At 55.8% G+C, this 24,546-nt stretch overlaps 1 protein-coding gene across 2 annotated transcripts in view; it reads right to left on the reverse strand.

The window, feature by feature from the left end:
- Window positions 1-24,546, reverse strand: part of BCAS4 (breast carcinoma amplified sequence 4) — a 55,529-nt gene that overhangs the window by 14,034 nt on the left and 16,949 nt on the right. Inside the window, exons 3-5 of one of the 2 annotated variants that reach the window (XM_032878979.1) lie at window positions 16,880-16,981; window positions 12,061-12,195; window positions 5,440-5,541 (exon numbers count right to left, since the gene is read on the reverse strand). In XM_032878979.1, coding sequence (XP_032734870.1) covers window positions 5,455-5,541; window positions 12,061-12,195; window positions 16,880-16,981 — 324 coding nt within the window. In that variant the 3' untranslated portion in view covers window positions 5,440-5,454. Of the gene's footprint in view, window positions 1-5,439; window positions 5,542-12,060; window positions 12,196-16,879; window positions 16,982-24,546 lie in introns of those variants that run through there. The other variant, XM_032878978.1, reaches the window with a different exon arrangement.

A 24,546-nucleotide genomic window follows, 5' to 3' on the forward strand; every position in this document is an offset into this window, starting at 1 on the left:
GAGCCGGTCCCTCCATCCAGCACAGGAAACTGCCCCACTTCCACATCCCTCGGACAGCAGTGGTCCGCCTGCCTAGCTGTGTGATCTTGGCCAAGTTACCCAGTCTGTGCCTCAGTTTTCTCACCTGGTAACAGGGTTAATAATGGTGTTCACAGGGTGTTATGCCCACATAACCATGAAGTGCTCAGAAAGCAGTAAGTGCCCAACGGTTCCCAACTAACGTCATTATTACTATGGCCCCAGAATTCATATTCTTTTTAAATACCGTCAGTAGCTTAGAAAGAGCCCAAGCGGACAATTTCATAACATTGCATTTTTGGTATTAAATGCATTCAGTTTCAAAACATGAACATTTAAACTAAATCACAGTTGTGGGAACCCATGCTGGTATTGCTCTGATTTTTAATAACAAGGGGCCTCAAAAATTAATAAGCGTGGGGGCCTCTCCCGGCCACAGAAAGGCAGGGCTCATTTATCAATCCCGGCAGCTGGCTCACAGTAGATACTCAATAAACGCCTGCTGGTCACTGACAAGTTACCGGAGGCCACACCGGCACGGACACGCTGGCAGCCAGCCCCAAGAGCAGCCCCTGGCCGCGGCCTGGCCTCCCGTTTCTCTCAAACCAATGACTGATGCTATCTGAGTCGCTCCTGGCCACTCCCCACAACCCACTCCTGGGGAATCACCTGAGGCCTCTGGAGCCAGGCGCAATCCAGAGAAGAATCACAGGAGGGGGAGAGAGGGTGAGTGCTGAGACCCCCAACCCAGGCCCCAGGGGGCACCTCCCTACCAGCGTTCAGCAACATCCAGGCCTGGAAACAGCCCTCCCTGCTCCAGCTCCTCACTACATCTAAAAGCCAGCATTACCCCCTTCTGACTGAGGTTCTAGGTTAATTATTAGGACTCTCCAAGTAACGGGAACTTTGGCCTTGACTTTAGGTCTGGCAGCAAGACCAGGTGTGATGGTATCAGCCGGAAAGGCACCTGGACAAATTTACTGCTTAATGAGACGTGGTTTATTTTCCCAGAAGAAAGCTGACCATGAACACAGGCAAGTTCAAGAGCTTCCCAGGCTCCTTGGGCATCAAAGGGATCACACTTCCTCCAGAAGCCCCAACCCCAGCTGCGGGCATCACACACGTTTCTGCGCTAACCGAGGGCCGGCCTGCACGCGTCACGTTCCCTCGGAACCAGGATGGCCTGTGGCGGCTGCCCGCCCTCTGCCAGCCCGGCCTTGCCTGGGGGCACCGAGCAACCCGGCGCCAAGCCAGTCCTCCCTCTCCGTGGCAGCCACTCTTCTGCCCGCTTGCTCCTTCTCTGTCACAAGCACGGGTCGGGGGCAGACAGCCCTCTTCAGCTCTAACTGCTAAGAGCCCTTGCCTGGGAAGCTTCACTTTCTGGGGAGAACTTGAGCCTAGGCGGGGACCCAGTCTCGTCATTCTATCATCCGTGGGCACTCAAGTCACAGCTGTACTCACTAGGGCTCCCTGTAGCATGCGTCACCGTGGGATTCCCTCTCCCGGTACACCTATGTCCCCAAGGATGTCGGGGCTCTGAGGGGGTGGTGGTGTCTACGGTGTAGCCCAGCCAGTGGATGCAGAACCAGACTCAGCCCTAGGGTCCCTCCACTCCACCCCTCTTTCCATCTGAGGAGGGAGGGATCCTTGTGAGACCCCTGAGGGGAGGATGAGGTGAGAGGGAGGGAGGGTAGGTGAAGCTTTGTGTGGTGCGTGTGACACGAGGAGACAGAGAGAAGCCCAGAGACACATGGAAAGAGGCAGAGACAGGCGGATGAACGCTTCAGAGGTGGGGATCCAGAGGGACACGGAGCCTGACAGGGGCTGACCTCTCCACGTGTGGCCAGTATGGCCACCGGTGGGTTCAAAGTGGTGGGGACTCAGAGGGGGACCCCAGATGCCCCTGGTGCCTGACCCCTCTGAATTGCCACCTCGGCCAGGTGAGCTGCGGTCCTGGCATGAGTGGGGGTGTCCGGCCCGGGGAAGAGGGGGCTGTGGAACCACCAGTCGCTCAAAAGGAAGTTTCTACAAAATGGACCCCAGCAGCACAAACTCACAGGGCAGCCGAGGGCCGCACACATGGATCCCCATTCCCAGAGGCAGTGTGCAAGCCCGAAGGTGCTCTGGGGCAGGACGGCCGGGGGCATCTGGCTGCTTCTCTTCCCTCTTCCTCCGCCTGATTCTGGGTGAGCAGCTCTACCTCTCCCTGCCTTAGTTGCTCTTCTATAAAATGGGCCAGGGATGGCCGCCCACCTCTCTACAGCAAGCAGGAACTGAGGCCCAAGTTCAGTAGGGAGCACCCAGCACAGCACCTGCCCTGCGGGGGTCCTCCCTGGCTCCTCCCCTAGTGAGTTATGAGCCTCATCACCCAAACAGTGCTCCCGCCAGAGCAAGGGCCCGATAAAAGCTTGCAGAGTGAAGAGGGAATCCTGCACGCTGAAACCCTCACCCCGATCCCAGGAGGTTTGAGCACTGCTCCCCCATTTCATAGAAGGGAAAGGTGAGACCCTGTTCCAAGGCCACAGAGCTGATGAGCAACTTGTTGGGCTCTAGAACCCACGCTTTCATGTTTTTAAACTCCTATTTTAGGGGGTGCTGGGGTGGCTCAGTCAGTTAAGTGCCTTCGGCTCAGGTCATGATCCCAGGGTCCTGGGAACTGGGCTCCCTGCTCAGCGGGGAGTCTGCTTCTCTCTCTGCCTCTGCCCTTCCCCCAGTTCATCTGTGCTCTCTCTCGCTCTATCTCCAATAAATAAATAAATAAATAAATAAAATTTCTTAGATTTTATTTTTAAAAATAAAAAACATTAAATAATATTACTTATTATATTTATTAAATATGTATTACTTAATAAATTTATATTACATTATATATAACTTTATATAAGATAATTTTATATAATAAATATATTTACGTTATATAAATAAATATATTATTTAATAAATAGCATTAAATATTATTTGATATTAATAATATTAAATAATAATGATAATATTCTAAAAAATTACCTTGGAAATTTTCTGTATTTACAGGAAACACAAGAAAGCAAAGAGAGGACGATGATGAGTCCCACATACCACTGTCTGGCTCTGAGAACTGTCCTTCATCTGGGCCAGCAGAAGGTTCCTAACCCAGGGCAATTTTGCCTCCAGGGACTTTTGCAATTTCTGGACTTTTATGATGATCATAAATGGGGGCATCTGGTGGGCAGAGACCAGGGACGCTGCTAAAATCATACGACCCACAGGACAGCCCCGCAGCAGAGAACGATCTGGCCACAAATGACAGTAGTTTCAAGGTTATATGGAACCCTGGTCTGAACCCGTGCTTTCAACTACCCGCCTATGAGGACCACAGGAGTTTGGTCTACACTTGGGAGGGGCGGGGGCAGTGCCTTATAACCAGAAACAGGGAGAGGGGGATCTAGGAAGGATGACCTTGAGGGGGACACTCCCACTCCCTCAGCCAAAAGGCATTGACCCCACACCTGGGCAGGCTCTGTAGGAGGCCTGGGGGCCAATAGGTTCCCTGAGATTTCTCTGAGCCTCAGATTTGTTTTCCAAATCAACTGAGTGCACATAAAAATCTGCATTCCCAACCTCTCCTTTTTAAAAGAAGGCCAAGGTCAGGCCACTCCGAGCAGTAGCTTCGGGCTGGCGTTGAGGGCACCTGCCTGTCCCGTCGGCAGTCCCTGCCCGGCACCCAGTGCCACACTTAGGGACACCAGACCCCACTGTCTGAATTTCAACCCCCGGGGCACGAAGAACATAGGGCTCTAGAGTCAAAGGAACGAAGTCCAGTGTTCTAACTCCCGAGTCTGTCTCCTCATCCGTACAGCGGACATGGTAATAGTACCTGAGTGACAGGTGGGCATGGGGGGAACCCAGCCAGGGCAGGTAGGGTACTGGCTCCCACTGGCCCTTCTGGCTGCTTACCACTAAGTCAAAGACAAGACAGTCCCTCCCCTTGAGAAACTCTCAGTCTGAGGGAATGACAGGGGAAGACACAGATGACACCCCGCTAGGACACCAGGGGATGGACAGGAAACGGGGAGCCCAGAGGAACGATGCCTGGGGCGGCGGGGGCAAGGGTAGCTTCCCAGGTGTGGTAACATTCAACTTGGCCTTGAGCAATGAATCAGCATCACCAGGGAGGGTATTCGAGGCAGGGGAACAGCATGTGCAAAGGGCAGGGTGTCTACCAGCCCCAGGGATGCTGCGGTCACAGAGATGCTGGGGGTGGGCACCGAGGCGGATGGTGGCGGTGCTGGAGAGGGCGCGCCGTGCGCCACCCCCCAGGGAGAAGTTGGAAACCTCCCACATGGGCTTCAATGAAGGGACCCCCATGAGATAGAAACCCCTTCTCATTGAAAGGAACTTTCTTCTCAGTCGTCCTCAAAACCTCAACAAGAATGTAATGCTTTAAAAAAAAAATCTGGTTCGCAAACCAGCCTGCCGGGAGCCCTCTGTCCCTCCCCAGCACACATGCCACCAAACATCCGGAGTCAAGCAGATCCATGAACGTGTGAGTATGTAGCTCACGGAGGGCCAGTGTGGTGGGGAGGGCGGGGGGCTGGTGAGTAGGGGGGCTGGGGACCGAGCGCCACTCAGCCCTCCATTGTTGCGTTAATATTTGCCATCTGCTCGTGTTGCATTTCCACCGCAAGGGATGATGGGACAGAAGGAGAAGAAGACGCCAGCTCAGGGCCCCGGAGAAGGAGCCTTGGAGGTTCCTCTGCCTTCTTTGTGTTGGTGCCTGGCTCAGCCTCCACCGCCAGATAAAGCCCCAGCCAAGCCGTGCCTCCTTCCGGGAGTCACCCCTCCAGGGGGATTGGGCAGAGGGAGGGGGAGGCGCCCTGGCCAGCCAGAACTTCCCTCCCTCCCTCCCCCCCTCCCTCACTCTGCTGGACTGGGTGGGGAGGGAGCTGGGGGTGCACAGAGCAAGCAAGCTGGAGGGGAGGAGACACCGAGCCTGGCACTGCTGACTCCTACAGGCCAGCCTGGGCACGGCTGCTCCGCCCACAGCCTCCATTACCTCCAGGAAAACCCAAGAGGCGGGCCCCAAGCTGCAGGGGAGAGGGGCAGGCCCAGACACTCATCCCAGCTCAGCACAGCCTGCGGACCGCCTCCCAGGAAATCAGCAGGGAGGCCATCAAGGGCCTCGGAAGCCTGAAGAGCATCTGCTGATTAATATTTACTGAACACCTACTATGTGCTCCGCTGGGGTAGGAAATTCAAAGGCCCTGGGGCAGGTACCCAGCAGGGGCGGCTTGGGCCAGATGGTGGCTCAGCAGGGATGCTGCTCAGGAGCCCAGACATCTGCTTTGTCAACAGAAGACAAGTACAGATGCTTCTGTGAAATGTGGTTTTTAAATGCTGGCAACTCATTCCAGTTACACACACACACACACACACACACACACACACACATCCCCCAAGCTAGGCAAAGAGCGTACTTCGGTAGGGCTGATTGGATCTAAGGATCTTGCGTGCACCACTGTGGCTACTGAGGCGGGGGTCCGGGGCCTTAGAAAGAGAAAGGGGACAGACGCACGGAACACGGTCAAAGTTGGATCAAATCCTGGCTTTGCCACTGACACTCGGTGAACGTGGGCGAGCATATAGACCCCTCTGAACCTCAGGTTCCTTCCCCATGAACAGGGATAACAACAGCTCGCTCTGGGCTGGTTGTGGGAAGCGGACTCAGGGCGCAGAAGGCCCTTCATGTATGTGCTCACTAGAGCTCTAATAGTTGGGGCTGTAGTAGATGCTCACGGAAACTGCAGGTTGGTGGTCGCCTGGTGGCGCCGGCGCAGAGAAGGCGAGAAGACGCCTCTTGGCTCTCCCTGTCTCCAAAAGCCTCTAAGGATGTACAGCCATCAGCCTGACATCAAGAGCAGGGGAGGATGCTAGACACAAGGCGCCATAGGTTTTCCCCACTGTGCTTACCATTTAGAAACATTTGCTGCTGACTTTAGACATCAGAAGGTTCAGGGTGCCTGGGTGGCTCAGTGGGTTAAGTCTCTGCCTTCGGCTCAGGTCATGATCTCAGGGTCCTGGGATAGAGCCCCACATCCTCATCTGGCTCTCTGCTCAGCAGGGAGCCTGCTCCCCCACCCCCGCCGCCTACTCATGATCTCTCTCTCTTTCTGTCAAATAAATAAATAAAAATCTTTTTAAAAAAAGAACGTTCTTAGAAGACTTTCGAGGTCTAGCTTTCTCTCCAAAACAGGAAAATTAGGTCATCCCAGGGAGAATATAGTTGAGCAGCCAGACAATCCGTCCCCCTTTAGGTGGGGTGGGGGCTCTGCAGTCCCCTGCGGGTCCCACTCACTACTCCTTGCCACGTCAGGGTGGTAGACATGCTCCCACACACAGCTGGGCTGCCCCTGGGCATCTGTCGGCTGAGGAAGGGGCCAGGCCGGGCTGCAGTCCCCCCCCATCCCTGGGCAGCCTGGTTCTGTGTGGGTGTCATGACTTGGCCCCGAGTGGTTTTGCTATTAGCCAAAGAGATTTCCTTGGAAAGCATCACACTCTGATCCACCAGAAAATGAATCAAAATGACACCTCCTGAACAAGATATTTTGGCTCAACGAAAAACAAAACAAACAAATTAGTGGGGCTGCTCTGGGCCTCCAGGCACCAGCGCAGAGAAGGAAGCCTGGTGTGGTCCATAGGACGCCGGGGATGGCCACGGGGCCGTGAAGGGCCTGGGCCCCGGGGACACCCGACATTGTCTCCCATGCCCTTCTGAGGCCCTTCCAAGGCCCTGTGGCTCCAGCTCCTTCTCACACTTCCAGTCCCGCACACATCTAGAAAGATCTCCAGGAGCGAGGGGCCCTCTGTGTTGACCTGGGTTGACAGCGTCTGCTCAGGTGGGGTCCCTGGAACCAGACACTCATCCAGGAGACCTGGATCCCCCACCTGGAGCCTCTGTTCTCACTTTCGACTGGACAGGGGCCCTGATGCCCAGGGAGGCAAGGACTCTGGCGAGCTCAGGGCACAGCATGCGATGTTTCTAGGCTAAGGACTCTCGCTCCTACCAACTGAACCCCGGAGCTCAGACGGTACCACTTGCCCCACTCGGTTCTCACATGACACTGTTCAGGTCTCAACACAACAAGGCCGACCCTGGACGCCAGCCCGAGCTAAGGGGAAAGGAGCCTGGTGGTTCTCCAAGCGAAACAGTTACCATGTCCCTTGCCTGCTATGAACCCGTCCATGGCTCCCCATTGCCCTCAGAATAGTATAAAACACCTCCATGTGGCCTGAGACACTGCCTAACCTAGCTGTGACCTCATGTCCCCTAACTGTCCCCTTTGTTCCCTCGGCCAAGCCACACAGCACTTCCTGCCGTTGCCCCGCCCCACGTGCCCTCCCCATCCAGGGCCCTTTTCTCCCAACTTCACCCGGACTTCCTCATCATTTGGGTCCCAGCGAACGTGGCCCTTCCTCGGAGGCCATCCTTGGCTCCCTCAGAGCAAGCCAGGGCCCCCTTTCGAAATGACTATATACTGAATTTTCTTAGGATTTGGTCACCGCCTGTATTCTTTCCCACGAGACCAGGCTCTCTGAGGGAAGAGATCACAGTTCTCTCCTAAGGCAAGGCAGGACAGAGTTAAGAAAGTGGGTTCGTATCCAGATGCCCAGCTGTGTAACTTTGGGTAAATTACTGAACCTCTCTGTGCCTTAGTTGGCCCACCTGTGCAATGGGGATAAAAGCAGCAACCCCACACCCCCACCTTCTGGGGCACTGACCAGCTGAGGACAGCGCGTGCCGCCACTGGCCTGGCTCTGTGTCTCCATCGCCACGATACCCATGTCCCGCTGAACAATTGGACACTTTGTCCTGGGTCACTCCGTTCATGTCCAGGCAGAGCCGGCTTTTCGGGTCTACTGATGCTCAGACTCAGAACCGTCCTTCGGAGAGTTCTGGAGTCTTTCTCTTCCTTTCTGTTCCCACTGCCTGGGTGGAGGCCCTCGTCCCCTTGCATCAAACACTGAGCCAGGTCCCTGGCAGGCTGAACGTCCCTGGTCGTGCTCTGGTCCGTGAGCCAGCAGCTGAGCGGTCTGAGGCTCCCGGAGGCCGAGGGACCTGCCCATGCACACAGCTACAATTCGCCGGAGACGGGGGGGCCTGGCTACCGCAAGAGAAGTGTCATGCTTAGCCAAAGGTTATAAGGTAAAAATCTTGGAACGTTATAAGAATCAGTGTAAAAGTGTAATGGGAAACGCAGCACAGCATGAAGCTAGACCATCATCCCATAAGCACACACATGTGCGTCGGCAGTGAAATCCTACCATGAACCACGCACGTTCTTGGGCCGGGGGCGGCCTGAGGTGCCAGCCCTGCCCTCATCTCAGCCAGAGGACAGATGGCCTGCTTCTCGGGCGGCTCAGGTCAGAGGTAAAAGGCCTGGGTTTCAGGCGAGCCGGCGATGAGGTGCTGTCCTCAGGCCAGCCAAGGCCACAGCCAGCACCCTGCTCTGGGTCCCTGGCCCTGGGCTTGGGGGTAGAGGGACCACTTCCCGGCCCTGTTCCTGGGGTGCAGGGAGACCCCGGCCCAGCTACCCTGTACCCTCCCTGGGCCCCCAGCTACGTGAGGAAGGAGGGAGAGGAGGAGGGTGGAAAGGAGGGAGGGCGGGCTGGCCAAGTTAATAAAAACAAGGACCAGTTTTCTCTCTGTGTGCGCCCCCCCTCCCCCGCCTTCCGAGGAGCTTCTGCTCCAGCTCATGGACTAGCAGGAATAGGGAAAACATACCCTGAAAGGCCCCTGCCCAGCTCTAGAGATGAAGGCCGAGAGCCCTCCCTCCTGGGCCCCATGAGAGTGTTCCCACCCCTCCCCTGACTCCAGAAGGGTCATAGGGGGCAGTGATGGTTGGCGGGATTTTGGGGGAGTGCTATGGCTCATCTTAGAGGGACGGGACCCCTTGCCAGCACTCCCACAGGGCCAAGGGAGACCGAGAGCCCCTGTCTCGTCCTTCACTCCACGGGGCCCTCAGGGACCCTTGGGGACCCTTGGAGGGAGTCTAAAGAGGGTGAATGAGGGCAGGAGATGGAATCTGGGGCTGTGAGGGGCGGCTTCCCACTGTGCAGGGGAGGAAGGCCTGTGTGGACTCACTGAGAGGAAGCGGCTTGAGCCCAGTGTGGAATCCTGGCTTCGGGGGAACCCACCCCGTACTCTGCGAGAGCCCCCATCTCCCAGACAGCGGTCCCAGGTCCAGAACCGGGCATAGCGAGAGTGCAGGGCTGAGCGGAGCAGGTTACCTGCCCAGAGCCCAGGCTGCACTCACGGATCTGTATCCTGGCTTCCCGACTTTCTGGGTGGACAAGCTATTTGAGTCTTTCTGCCTCAGTTTCCTCCTCCGTAAGATAGGGACAGTGACAGACCTACCTCCCGGGGGGGAACATCTGGTGCCTGCAGAGTCAGGGCCCCAACACGAGCTGTGACGACCACTGTGCTAGAAGGGCTCCTCCGGCTCACACCCTCAGTGCAGGTGCAGCCCTGGACATCCTTGGGTCTGCACACACTCGCGTGCACACAACAATGGGCACCACCTGCCCCAGACAAAGCTCTCCTGGGGCTAAGCTGAACCTGCTGGGTTGCTGAATGACTCACCACCCCTGGCTGGAATGCACTTCCTGGAACAAGTCACCGCAGGTAAACCTGGGGGCCCCCCCTCCCGCTGGCTGGTAGACATGAGAGGGCGCAGGTCCCAGCATGCCCAGCCACACCTACGTGGGATCCTGCTGCAGGAGTGGGCAGGGGAACCCCAGTTTCAGAGGCCTGCGGGCCTGAGTTCCAACCCCAGCACTGAGTTCAGATATATGACTCTCTATCTCAGCCTTAGTCTCCACATCTAAATGGGGACACTAGGGCCAACCACATGGGGACAACAGCAGATCACAGCAAAAGACTGGAAAGTGCAAAGACCAAGGGCCCAAAAGAACCCACTGTTAGAAGTCTTGCTGGAGGCCATGGGCAGTCCTCTGATTTTCCCCCGATGTACTTCTGAACATCGGTGGGCAGAGCACTGCGTGACTGGGTGGGTTCCTGTTTACCAAGGAATAGTCACCACAGCTCAAGGGAGAGGGGGACAGAGAAGCAGCTCCGGACTTCATCATTGTTCGATGACAGAAGGTAGCCTTTGCCTGGAGGTGGGGCAATCCCAGAGAGCTTCTCAGAGGAGGTGGTGTTAACTTAGGCTCTAAAGGATTAATAGGAGTTTCAAGACCATGAGCTCTGCGAGGCCACTGTCTGGCTGTTACTGGCCTTGGGCGAGTGACTCACCTGGAGGCAGGCAAGAGAGCAGCACATGCCTCAGGCAGCTGTAAGACAAATGGAGCAATGGGGTCCCGGCAGGGACTAGATAGGGAAGCCTGATCAGGTATCCCAATTCACACCGCTGAAATAACATTGCCTGGCCAAAGAGGACGGAGTACACCAGCTAAACGCTGTTGGTGGGCTGCGAGAGCGTAGCTGCTGAAACCTTCCGAGCTTCCACTGCACCTCCTATCCGGTCGGAATCATGGTCACGGCCAGTGCACGTGACATCTGGGAAAGGCAAATGAATCCACACCCACGAAATGCCTAGAGCAGTGCCTGGAACACGGTCAACAAAGTGGAGATGTGCAGGCAGGCAGGGGGTCAGAGGAGCGGAGAGGGGACCCCCCAGGTAGGCCCCAGGAACAGTGAGAGACCCTGCTGAGGGGCAGGACAGGGCAGCTGGCTGAGCTGTGAAGGGCAAGGCCCCAGAGACAGGTCAACCAGGGTCCAATCCTGCCTTGCCACACCGGGCTGTGTGGCCTCGCACAAGTCCCTTCTCCTCCCAGAACCTCAGTCTCCCCATCTGTAAAGCAGGGGGTGATGATAAAGGTCCTTCCTCCAGAGACTGGTCTGAGAAGAGGTGCCCCAGAAACCAGCAGATGGAGCACTTGGAAGAGGCCTGACAGGAACCATGGTGACAATGACCGGAGGCGGCTTTGGGCGGGGTTTCTCAGACTTGGCACTACTCAGGTGCACGCTAGAGAAGCCTCTGACGTGGGGGGTCTTCCTGGACGGTGCAGAGTGTTTAACAGCACCCCTGGGTTCTTTCTTTTCTAAAAAAGATTTACTTACTTATTTGAGAGAGAATGAGAACGTGTATACAGGGAGAAGCAGGGGTCTGATGCAGGGCTCGATCCCGAGACACTGGGATCCTGACCTGAGCCAAAGGCAGACACTTAACAGACTCAGCCACTGAGGTGCCCCATTGCCCCTGGTTTTTACCCAGTAGATGCCAGCAGCACCCCCTACCCCACATCCAGCTCACAACCAAAATATGTCCAGACACTGCCCAGTGTCCCCTGGACTGGGAAGCCAGCAGATAACAAGTGGCAAAGACAGGTGTGTCTTAAACACTGAAGATCTCCACTGCAGAATCAGTCTGGCCTCAGGCTTCCCATTGGTAAAAGGGATAAAACAATAATTTCTTTGGGGTTGTAGGGAGGATCCCAAAGAAGCCGAGATGTGGAGGGAAGAGACCTTTGCAAGGTACAAAGGGCCACGAGCAGGCTGGCCCTCCATCCCCCAGCACCCCACGTCCCCAGCCCTCTACCACCTCGGCCCCTCTGGTCTGCTGGAGGGTAACTTGTGCCTTCAGGAGAAGGACCCACCCTGAGTTCTGAATGTCACCCTGAGCCTGTCCTTAGGGGTATAAAGACAGGACAGGAGGGCAGGGGTTGTCCTTGCTCACTGCGGTAATCCCAGAAGGACCACAGTGCTCAGTATACAGCAGGTGCTCAATGGTTGGATAAATAAGCGAGTGGTCACAGCACTGAAGCTCAAACCTCAGGGCAAGAAGAGTTACTCAAGGGAGGGACAGAGACACTCCAGCTGCCCCACGACCAACCCCCGTGGGCCCTGGGTCAGCGCTCCCTCAGCCAGCCTTCCAGACGCCCGTTTCCTGTCTGTGGAAGTGAGATGTGCCCTTTGAACTCTCACTTCCTGAGCCCCTCTCCCCACTCTGGGGCCGGGGAGGAGGCAGGCGGTGGGGAGATACTCACGCTCCTGAAGGAGGGAAGCCCGGCGGAGCCCAGCCATCTCCGCAGAGCCTGCGAGAAGGCCCCATCGTCCCGCTCGGCCCGAAGCACGTGGGCCTCCAGGAAGGAGACGTGGTGCCCAACCATCTTGACGAAGGCCTGGCGGAGAGAAGGGAGAGCCCGAGATGCCCCCACTGCCACGGACTGGGGCACAGTCCTGGCCACACGGTCCCAGCCTGTGGAGAGGCCAGGCCCTCCCTCGCGGTGGCCTGCGGGCTCCTGAGGAGGTCACCCAGGGCCCGCTCGGCGGAGGACATCCTCAGACACCCTGACTGTAGCAGTAACAGCTCCGCGGGAGGCCCGGCCACCTCTGCTATGTCCTCTCACCTTCTCCCCATGGGGACCCTAGTTTCAGCCTCTGTTTCATAGCAGAGGGACACTGAGACTCAGAGAGGTCGGGTTGCCTGGCCAACAAGCGGCCGAGAGGGGACTCGGGGCACCTCCCCCAGACCTCAAAGCCTTCTGTATTAGAAACGAGTTTTAGAAATTTCCAAAATGCTCACTTTCATACTTGATGGCTTTCAGAGTCACACTCAGAGGCCGCACGGGGCAGGCAGGAGACTAGCAGGTGAAGGAGGGCGGAGGGGAGGCCAGGACGGCCCAGAAAGCTGGGTCCAGGCCCATAGGGGCCACTCCATGCAGGGCCTCTGACACAAAATTCCCAGTTGCAAAAAAGAGAGAGAGAGAGAGAGATGGAGAGGGAGGGAGAGAAGTCTGGGGTCAGACTTTGTGGATTAGAATCCAGGTTCCGCCACTTACTAATTGCGTGCCTTCTGGCAATTTACTTAATCTCTACAAGCCTCAATTTCCTTATCCCTGAGACAGTGCTGATATTGCCGTCCTGACTACGAACAATAACAACCTTGCTAAGCAGTTAGGTGATCAGCAACACTGAGCTCGAGAAATGTCTGGGTTCGAGGTGCCTGGGTGGCTCAGTGGTTAAGGCCTATGCCTTTGGCTCGGGTCATGATCCCAGATTCCTGGGATCGAGCCCCGCATCAGGCTCTCCGCTGAGCAGAGAGCCTACTTCCCCCTCTCTCTCTGCCTGCCTCTCTGCCTACTTGTGATCTCTGTCTGTTAAATAAATAAATAAAATCTTAAAAAGAAAAAAAACAAATGTCCGGGTTCGCTTTGAAAAAAAATTGTTGATTTTATGAGAAGTCTCCCGTTTTAATCCACACTAGTAATAAATTCACAATTTAAAAAAATAATACTGTGTAGGCCCAGAAAAATTTAACCCACTTTTGGTCTCTCTGCATGCCTTTCTCTACACTGAGCACACGTGTGTGTCTGTGTTCACATGTGTGCGTGTTCACGCGTGTGTATCTGTGTTCGTGTGTGTGCCTGTGTTTGCGTGTGCATGTATTCACGTGTGTGAATGTGTTTGTGTGTTGCATGCATACATGGCTAAGGCCACCAAAGGTAGCGACTCCAGAGCTGCGTCAGAAGAGCCTCACCTCTGTGGGCCTCCCTTGAACCACAGTGGACTGGAAGAGAGTTTCTCTCAGCAGGAAGAAGGAGGACATCTCAGGGCTGGGCCCTACAGAGGAGCCTCCCTTCAGTAGAAGGAAGCTCATGGCCCCCAAGGTGTACCAGGAGCCCCCCATACCCAGCCCTGCCCTCTCCTCCTCCTGCACACCAGGCACACAGGCCTCCCTTGGGTTCCTCCAAAACACAGGCCCCACTCGCCACAGGACCCTTCTACCTGCTCTTTCCAGGCTGTGCCCTGCTCTCTGTCCTTGGTGGGGTGAACACGGCCCCTCTCTCAGGCCCTGGCCTGACTGTCCCCTCCACAGAGAGGCCTGCCCTCACTACCTCATCTACCACAGCCCCCGGCACTCTGGAGACTCCCAATGTCCCTGTCTTCTTAGCCCTCTTGAGCCCTTCTGAACTTCCTGTCTGCTGATTCATAACCCATCTGCCTCTAGCATGTGGGTCCTGAAAGGTCAGGTGTGGAGTCCATATTGTTCACGAGGCCAACCCCGGAGGCCGGTCGGCCTGCAGGGGCTCTGCTGGATGGTGGAGATGTGGAGGGGAGCATGTGCAAACGAGGGCGTCCTGAGCAAAAAGACGGTGTGGCATGGCTGCCACCCCAGGCTGCCGGTGGGGCCAGCTAAAAGGTCCAATGAGCCTCATGAGATCTCGGGGGGACGGGAGACAAGGGGTCCCGGGGCCCGGGAGCTGCCCCCCAGCCAAGAGGCATCAGCTTGTGAAACCCAGCACAGAGTCCCGTGGTGTCCGTCCTCCCTGTCCTCCCCGTGGTGACGCCAATGTGGTGGGGAGCATGAGGGGACACCGAGGAATGCATGTTCCTGAGGCTGAAGGACCCGCCGTCCAGGGAGATGCCCGACTCAGGGAGGCTCCGGCACAGGCGGGGCAGGGGCAGCAGGAGGGCAACCCCTTCGTGACATCGGTCTGAGGGCTGCACCTTGGGAGTAGGGGGGACACCTATCTCGTCTTTTCTAGGATGAAAATGTGCGACTTTCATTATCAGGAGGGAGGGAAGAAGGGAGGAAAGAGGAAACTCCGCCTTGTTTCTGAACGTATTGGTAAGTGCTGATGGGCGTAAATACTTCTGACAAAAGGCCCCGGCTTCAGACCAGGGCACTGGCCAGCCGGGAGAGCCAACACTGGGCACAGAGGAGCAGTCGGGAGATGTCTGCACCCCCCAACCCTACCACTTCCCAGCTGTGTGACCGTGGGCAAACCACCTCCCCTCTCTGTGCCTCCCCTGCTTCCTCTCCCAAATGGGACCAATAACAGGGCTTGGCTCCTGGGGCTGCTGGCCGATAGAGTGCCTTCTCCCTGGGAAAGCACTTGGGGTTCCTGATTCGCAGCAAGTGCCCTGTATGGTTCGTTTTTAATACTAAACCTGAGAAAGGCCCAGTGCCTGCCTGAGGGGTCACCCTGCGGTCCCCAAGCCCCTCCTGGTAGGTGGCACTGATCTGAGGGTGGTCCTGAGCTCCCTGGAAGGCCCTAACCCCCGCCCCAGCCCCCAGACAGCCAGGGGTCTGCGGCCAACTGGGCAGAGCGGCGAGCAGCCGTCCCAGACAGACTCTGCTCTCGGCCGGTGCCAACAACCAGCAGAGCAGCGGTGGTCCTCACCGAGCACCTGAATGTCCCCCCAGCGAGGTCCACGTCCTTATCCCCTGAACCTATGACTGGATCACCTTACAGAGCAAGAGGAACTTCGCGGAAGGGATGAAAGATCCTGAAATGTGGAGGCGATGCTGGCTTGTCTGGATGGGCCCCATGTCGTCACAGGGCCCTTGTCAGAGGGAAGCAGGAGGGGCAGAGTAAAAGTGAGTCTGGAAGGAGCTACGAGTCGGGCGGAAGGAGAGGCAGAGGCTGTGGGCCAAGGAAAGCAGGCTGCCTCTGGACAGTGGACAAGGCCAGGACACGGAGGCTCCCTGGAGCCTCCAAAAGGAACCGGCCCTGCTGACAGCCCAGTGTTAGCTTGTAAGACCCATTTTGGGTTTCCAGCCTCGGGAGGATCGTAAGCTACAAATCCGTGTTGTGTTAAGCCCTTAGGTTTGTGGTTATCTGTTACTGTTACAGCAGTGCTTTGAGGTCGGGTCTCTCCTGCTGGAGCAGGGCTAAGGATGGCACCTGTCTCACTGGGAGAGCCCCTCAGTGGCACACAGTAGGTCCTCAGTATTAGTGGACTGACTGCCAGGGAAGAGCCGGGCCAGCCTGAGGAGGAGAGAACCAGGGAGGGCTTCAAATCTTCACATTTTCTTTCCTCTGTCAAATGTGTGGAATAAAATTCAAATGAATCAGCTATTCCAAGGGCAAAGTTTTAATTATATTCCTGCCTCATCCTCTGCTGACAAGAAGTTTAACTCTCTGCTAACCCCAGGCTGGACTGCCATGTTCCTTTCCTCCGTGGCTCGGGGGGGGGGGGCGGTGCTCCCATCCCCTCTGTCCAGGCGACCACGCTTAAGTGGCAAGCTCCTCCCAGCCTCCCGGGTTCTTTCCTGTGTAAGGATCCAGGACCCCAGGCGGAGCGGCCCAGGATGATGGAGAGCTTGGGCTCCAGCAGATGCCAGCGAAAGTCTCAGCTTCAAGGCATCAGTGGGAGGACACTGGGAAAGTGGCTTCCCTCTTGGAGTTTATGCTCGCCCTCTGGGAGATGGGACAGGGAGGGTGCCGACTTTGTAATGCAGCAAGGAGAAAAAGGAGATACCCTGAGGTATCTGCTGGGGCTTCCACAAAAAGGATGCAGGTGATGTAAGTCAGCAGTGAGGCAACAGGGCATGGTGGGGACTGCGGTCAGCTTCGGGACACAGGCCCCACCTGAGGGGTGCCTGCCATTGGCTCCACAAAAACACAGCTCACGGCTTGGAAACGTTCTGCTTCTCAATGTGGGTCATCCTCATAGGGGAGTTTATGTGTGTAAAATTCACTAAGCCATACACTTACGATGTGTAGACTTTATGTATTTATACCTCAAGAAGTAAACCTCAAGATTAAAGTATTTAAAGTATTTAAAGAAATGTGGGCTAAGTGCTATCCAAGCTTTGACTTTACAAAAGCAGCTTAAAAGTCAGATTTCTTTTTTAAAAGTACCCTGATTTTTAAGTGGGGTACTTTATATAAATTTGTATTTGTCGTATTTTTAAAAAATACCACGTAAATGCAGACCCTCTTTTGCCACCAAGCCTCTGCACCGGGTCTCCACACCTGACACTCTCGAGGCCAGATCAGCGTTTCGGAAGACAGGACAAAAGACCCAGAATGATCCCACGGATCTCACAAAGAAAGCTCACAGTCCCGGACCCACCTCTAGCTGGTTCACTCTGGCATAGATGCCACGCATTTCTGTCACTTTGGCCTGAAGGAGCGGGATGTTTTCCTCCAAGATCTGTGAAGTGTCACTCCTGATCTGCAAGAAATAAGACAGGTCATCAGCCCCCCTGCCCGGGTACCCCAGGCTCCTGCCCGCCGCTCGGCCCGCCGGGGTCTACCGAGACCTGGTGGCGTCCTGCACAGGGATGGGCCCGGGAACAGCCCAGAGTCCGAGGTGGGGGCCAAGCCCACGGCCTCTCAGGCCCCAGAGCTACCCAGCTGTTACTTACTGAACCACCAGTTGGTTCCCCCACAAACACCTGACGATACCAGTGCCCGACGGAAGGGCCCCGTTTTCCGAACCACTCAGCCGGAGCCAATGGAGAGAAGCCTAGTGTCTCCTTGGAACCCAAGTTGAGAGTTGTCACTGCACTGAAATTAACGGTACTAAGTTGACCGCGATTACTGACGTCCGTGAACAACGCGAATGGAAAACGCAGCTCCGTGGATCCAAGGGCGCCGTGTCTGTCCACGCCGCGCCGAGCGTCCCCCCCACACAGCATCTCATGTTGCTTCTGCTTGGAAGCGCTCCAAAAGTGCCTATGACCTTTACAAAGCCACATGTTTCCCTTGATCTCCGAAATCGGACACCTAGGCCTCGATTTTTTTCAAAAGCCAAAGGACCAAGCCTAACCCTTTGGCGAGAGAGAGAGAGAGAGAGACCGTCTCCACGTTAGCATCTCCTTTCGGAGCAGGGAGGCGGCGGAGCTCGCTCTGGGATGCTAGGGAGCATCAGGGGTCCCCCGAGGGAGACCCGCCCGGTGCGGATTCCTGGGCCCCTCCCTGTGTGGGGTCAGCTGGGAATGTGTTTTCAGGCAAGTTCCAAAGCCGCGCTGGAGTCGGGGCGTGGCAGGGACCGTCGGAGAACACCGGTGGGGACGCTAGGAGCTGGACGCAGGGCTCAGCCTGGTGTGTGAGTTCGGGTCTACCCACCGTGAGCGGTGCGACTGTGGCAAGTCACTGCACCCCTCTGAGCCCTGCTTTGCTTCTCTGGACGGGGAAGCAGTCGCGGTGGTCCTTGCTTCCTTGGCGTGCAGTGAGGAGACAACGTCTGGCAGGAGTGCCTGGTGTGGCTCGTGCAGGCGGCGCCTGACATGGTCCCCAGTGACTACTGCCTCCTGTGGGGTCCCCTCCCCTGGACTAGGAATCAGCCCTGGAGATTGACCTCTAACAGAGAGGACTCAGCCAAAAGGAGAGAGGTCACTCTGGAGACAAGGTTCCAGAAGATTGTCCCTCCAGCTTGCTGGCCTTCTCTCTCTCTCTCTCTTGCTCATGTGTGCTCCCTCCCTCCCCCATCTTCTTTCTCACCTGGCCTCTCCATTGCCAGCCAATTGCCATGGCAGAGAGGCTGCGTGGCTGGGGACAGAGGGCAGCCTCCAGCCACCTGCCCGTGCAGAATGGAGGCCACGCAACCGCTGCTGTTGCTACCCGCGGTCCTGCCTGGGGTGAACCAACACCTTGCCAGGTGAGCAGGACTGCGTGAGCAGGACCCCACGGACCACCTGGCGGCGGCCTGAGCCCCCGGCGCTGCCAGGTAGTGAGGACCGAGAGTTTTGGGACAGTGTGTTACCCAGCAGGAAATAACAAACACAGCGATAACTCAATACATTTTTTTAAATTTCAGAAATTAATTCTGAAATTTCAGAAATGATTGGAAAACTGTTTCTGTTTTCCCTCCTTTTCCTGCCTAAATGTATGAAGCTTCTTGTGGTCCTCCTAGAATTCTGCTCCTGTCGCCCTGCGGGATGACACTCCCCACCCCATTCCCTGGGTCTCAGAAGCGACCCCATCCCCTGAGTGTCCAAAACCAAACTCTCCCCTCCTGGTTCCCCTCCTCTGGTCACAGAGCTGCCGTCTCCCTGGGCACCTGGCTCCAAGTCACTGTCCTGGGTACACCCCTGTCCCACGCCCTGGCCCCACAAGGGCACAGACAGGTTCTGAGAGGCTGGCATCCAGCATCATGCCACCTGGCCTGTCTTAGCCCTGACCTCCCTGTGCCTTGGTTTCCTAGTCTATAAGATGGGTACCATACAAGTACTTCTCTTGAAAGAATGCTCTGGAGGTTAAACGAGACCATCTCTGACTGGGTGGGGCCCACACATGCACCCTGTGCGGCTCGCAAATTGTCTGAGTTTTTTTAATTTGACTTAATTTCTGACTTTAAGAGTCAAGAGGGGTTCTTAGGAGAAATGGCTGATTCTAGAGCTGGGGTAGGCAAGACAAGGCCCTGGAGAATCTTCTGGTGCCAGAATGTACGTGATTGTTGTTTGTTTTTAAACTTTTTTTTCCTTAGGTTATGGCTACACCCAGCATGAGACTCAAACTCATGACCCTGAGCTCCAGAGTCGTCAGTGGTCCACAGGCAACCAGGGCCAGCCAGGCACTCTGTAAGGGAGCGTCTGCAAAGATAAAGGATGGGGCTTGTCAAAGGATCACAGGAGCCAACCAGAAAGACCAAATGACCGAAGCTGGAATTATCGGGACAACAGAAAATGTAAGGCCATATGGGATTTGAACCCGAAGGACAAAATGAAACCATGCAAGTCTGTCAGGAAGAAACAATGGGACACAAGCTACAGGAAGGGGACCACGGGGGCCATGTGCCCCTCATGATGCCACAAGAAGGCCCCTTAGCTCAGCGGATTCTCTCCAGAAACCCGCCACCCCCGGCCAACCACTGGTAAAATAATAGACAAAGCCAAGCTAAGGGTCTTCTACGAAATATCTGACCAGAGCTCCGCAAAATGGTCAAGGTCATGAGATGCCGGGAAAGACAGAAAAGTCACGGAGGAGAAGACTACGTGGAGGGGATGACTGAAAGCAAGGTGGGATCCTGGACAAGAAAGAGGGCATTTGTGGCAAGCCTGCAAAATGAAAATCAAGACGCCCCTGCTGGTTTCTCAGTTCCAGCAAAGGAGCTATGGCCATGCGAGTTGCTAGCCCTGGGGCGGGGTGGGGGTGGGGGACGGGGAGAGGCAGGGGGAGAGGGCATGTGGGAACCCTGTGTACCATCCTTGCACGCTTCCTATAAATCTAAAACTATTGCAAAACAAAACATATAAACATGGCTTTAAAATGCTCCAGTGATTAAGCACGGCTTTACAAGGTGTCTTAAAAGTCTGCCCCTGTGGCAACACTGGGCCTACGTCTCCCAGGCACGGAGGGCTGGGCTGAGCAGGGGCTGCTCCCCCAGAGGTGGGGCACGAGCTCTCTGGGACACAGTCACCATCCCTCCCTAATGCCTCACCCCCAAACCCCTTCACTCGGGTCCAGATCCTGCCTGGCTCCCACGGGCACCTGCATTTTTTACCCTGGTTGGGGAGAAGTCCTCACTATGCTCCTTTTCCTCCCCCAAGACCAAATCTCTAGAGACATACCCATTTCCCCCCTGCCCTCCCCACAACAAGGCTAAACTGGAGAAATCACCAAGGTTCGATGATGCAACAAAGAGCAGATAACTCACGGCAGGGTTAGAACATGGTGGACCAAACACAAATCTTTTCTTTCTGCTACTTTCTAGAGAAACGAGTAGGGTGAGAACAAAGAAAATCAGGAGGGTCTGGTCCTAGTGACCCACCCACCGGAGAGAAGGGATGGTGCAGAGAGGAGATTCACAGAGCTTATCCCTCCCCTCCGCCAGCTCTGAAGGAAGCCAAGGAAGAGAGGGTCTGGGCCAGCCAAGAAGGCCCCTCTCTGAAGACACCTGTTCACGGGACTCGTGGGCAATGGGGAGCCAGCTACACCCGCCCGGATGGCAGGCTGCATGTGTGTGGGGGAAAGTAGAGAGTAATCCTCAGGGTCTGAACGGCCCCCAAACATTTCTTGTGGCTCCCCTGTGAGCTGGGAACTGGAAGGTGAAAATAAGGGTTGGAGGGGCACCACGCCAGCGCTCCACAAACCTTCACCACATGCTGAGAACGGGTCCTGTGACTCAGAACCGATTTTATCTTCAACCTTTCCTGGCTGAGGACAAAGCAAAGACAGGAAGACAAAATGAGCCGGCCCAAGGTCACAGGCTACCATGCAGGAGATGGCAGGTTCCCATCCTGGTTGGTCTGAGGCTACCGGTGACATCAGAGGTCCACACGCATGTTCTGCAGGGCCTTGCGGAGACAGCCCACGTCACGTCTGAAAAAACCAAAGCGCACCCACACCAGGCGCCACAATCTAAAATGAGGCATATTTCCCTTAGAAGCTCAGAAATCTAGCTTCTTGTGAAAAAGCAGAGGACCTGGCCATCCTGGGTCCATGTCCCATCTGACAGCAATCACCTGGAGCTGGGTGACAGCTGTCTCCTTTGGTTATCCGTCCCCACCACTCCCTAGAGTCTCCCCGGTGTCTGTGGCCACCCTGTGTGTTCTCTTCTTATAGGGGAGTCAAAGGAAAGCAAGACGTTTCTGTCCTCACGCCCACTTCACACGCTCATGTCACACGCATCTGAGCAAAGAGAGGTCAGCAAAGAGCCAATGCGGGTTGAGCCTCTGCCACAGGATGAACCCCTAGCCAGGTTGACCCGCCTGAGCACCCAGCAGACCCTTCTCCAGCCTGTTCTCCCACCTCCCCAGAGCTGGCCAGCGGACACGGGGGTTCTCACTGAGCAAAGACGGCTGTCCAGGATGATTCAGGGCCTCCAGGAAGGACAGCCAAGCGCACTTGGCCCAAGAACTCCTACCAATGCCGAATGGAAGTACTGGGCCAAGGCCAACAAGGAATTTTCTCCATCCTCGTGAGCAAAGCAAGAGCCTGCTCCCTGCCAGGGAGGTAGGGCCCGGACAAGGGGCCCAAGCTCCAGAGGACACTGAGCTGAAGGCCGTACAAATCCTCCTGGGTGTCACGACCTTCTGCTGCTCTGGTGATGACGACGGTGACCTTGGGAGCCACCACACGTGGGTCACCTCTTACAGACCTGGCACCTGGCTAAGCAGTTATTTTTAACTGAACATAGGAAATGACGGCCAGCGAAGGGCCCCGGCCTCAAGCAGACGGCGGGGTGAACGAGTATGTGTGTCCGCATCTGTGCCGGCCCCACCCCGGCCAACGTGTCGGACGTCCCATCACCGAAGAGGTTCCGGTCACGACCGCCCTCCTGGGGCGAACCATGACCCAGCTTCCGACACCAGGTATTCCATGTCTGACTCCTTCCCCCGCTTCACGTTCAGGAGAGGCGCCCACGGAATTCGGGCCACTTCACTCTTCTGCATTAAGGTTGCTTCCGGGGTCACCTGGGTGGCTCAGTGGGTTAAGCCTCTGCCTTTGGCTCAGGTCATGATCTCAGGGTCCTGGGATCGAGCCCCGCACTGGGCTCTCTGCTCAGCAGGGAGCCTGCTTCCTCCTCTCTCTCTGCCTGCCTCTCTGCCTACTTGTGATCACTCTGTGTCAAATAAATAAATAAAATCTTAAAAAAAAAAAAAGGTTGTTTCCGGTTTGGGGCATCATGAACAAGGCGGCTCAGAACACTCGTGTGCGGGTCTTTGCGGACTCTCATTTTCATCTCTCGGGTAATCACCTCGCACTGCAGCTGCTGGGACCGACGTAGGGTCAGCGCACGTGTGACTTGGTAAGAATCTGCCAGACTGTTTCCCAAGGGGCCGGGCCGTTTTGCGCTTCCACCGACGTGTGAGCGGGTGTCTCTGGGCTCCACGCTCGCCCACACTTGGTACTGTCGGTCTTTGTTGTTGTGGGCAGTCTAGAGGATGTAATGGGCACGTCCCTGCCTCATCGAGTCTGCGCTGCAACTCTTAGGAGAAGGACATGGTTTGCAGATTAAAGAGGGCTACAAATTCTTTCCATTCCTTCCACGGACACAGGGGTCTGGGACCTCTCCCCCTGGATCTGGGTGTACTACCTGATGGTTTCGACCGGGTAAAACAGGACAGAAGTGAGACTGTGTCAATTTCCATCCCGAGCCCTCCAGAGAACTGGCAGATTCTACTTCCTATCTGTCGGATCGCTTGTTGCGGGAGGCGGGATGCCCCGCTGCAGGAGCCCGAGCTAGCCCCGAGGAGAGGCTGCACGGGGACAAGTGACACCAGCCTGTCCCCAGCCACCCAGCATTCCTAGCCCAGACATCACAAGCAAGAGAAGCAGCCACCTTGGAAATCCCTGCCCCAGCAGGTGGCATGTGGCTTGGATGAAACATCCCCTCTGTGCCCTGCCCTTGCCCGCACAATACATTGGTTGTTGATTGACACCTCTAAGTTTTGGGGTAGTGTGATGCATTATGGACCATTATGTCCATTTTACAGAAGGGAAAAGAAAGGCACCAAGAGGGGACATGCTATGCCTAAGGCCCCAGAGCAGGAAGAGTCAGAGCTCAAAGTGGCAGTGACTAGCATTATATCTAAGGTCTAAACAGGTGGTAGGCGCAGGGCCATGAATTCCAGCCACACAGAGTGGTCAGGGACAGGGTGACCGTGGAGCTAATACATCTGACAGGAAGCCGGACTCTTGCTTCTAAGAGCCTGATTTGATCGGAAACAGAGCTGCTTCTCTCTGGACTGTGCAGGGAGCCTGGCATCTCTCAGATTTCTAATGTGATCAGTGTTTCCAAAGGCCAATGCAGGGACCCAGCGGACAGTGTCCGTGTTGTGACATCACCTGCTCCCCCGAGGTCCCCACTTATTCCTAGCTTGGATCAAAAGAGAGAACGAGGTCCCAAGCCAAGGCGAGAGCTGGACGCCTCTCTCTGTGCCATGTGGACACACACTCGAGGTAAACTGAGCCTCACCCGTTGGGGCAGGAGGATTTCCATAATCGAAATGGCGTCAGCACTGAGCGTTGTGGCAGGGGCCAAAAAAAGCATCATACCTGACATGTTCTCTTAATGCAGGCACACTTGTTTACATATAAACTCATGAGATGGTCTTCCCTCCCATGGGAAACCCACTCTCTTCCCTTTCTTGAAACACAGGACCCTCTTGGTCTGGTTTCATTTTCCTGCTTTCAATAGGGCCCAAAGTACAGAGAAACATACTCTGCCATAAAACGCACAAGCACGTGACGGATATACCTGGCAGGTGGCCATGGAGTCGGGGAGCCCCCATAGGAACCGTGGACAGTGACCAGCTGGAGAGCTCACATGCTGTCCACAGTGGGGAGGACACGAAGCCACCCTTGCTGATGCTGGGCAGGTGGGACCAAGCATACCCCAAGGGAGCCAGATCTTTGCTCTTCCAAAAGAAGCCAGAAATCCTGATTTTTTTGCATGACATTCTATAAATGTCAGCAGCAAATTCCTTTTGCTTTTCCTTCCAGAAACATCTAACATATCTGCAGGTGGGACTGGGCCCATGGGTCGTGTGTGATCTCAGTCTTAAAATCTTTGCATAAATGCATCTCCAGGCTTCTGGTTAGGGGTGGGCTTTGTCAGCACTGCCTGACACCTTTGACTCCAGGTGACACACACACAGGCTCCCCCCTGCCACACCAGGAAGCCTTGACAGTTTCTAAGGCAGGGTGGCCGAGCACCTCTGCCCATCCAGGTTGACTCCTGCTCCAAGCTCTCCCCTCAGGCAGGGAGTGGGTCTCCTTTCAAGGGGCAGGATGGCTGAACTTGAGAACAAAGTGTCCCTAGGTCACCTGTCCACCCATCTTCCAGATCCA

The sequence above is a fragment of the Lontra canadensis genome, unplaced genomic scaffold (assembly GCF_010015895.1).
Source record: "Lontra canadensis isolate GAN:19392208 unplaced genomic scaffold, GSC_riverotter_1.0 scaffold65, whole genome shotgun sequence".
Taxonomy (NCBI): Eukaryota; Metazoa; Chordata; class Mammalia; order Carnivora; family Mustelidae; genus Lontra; species Lontra canadensis.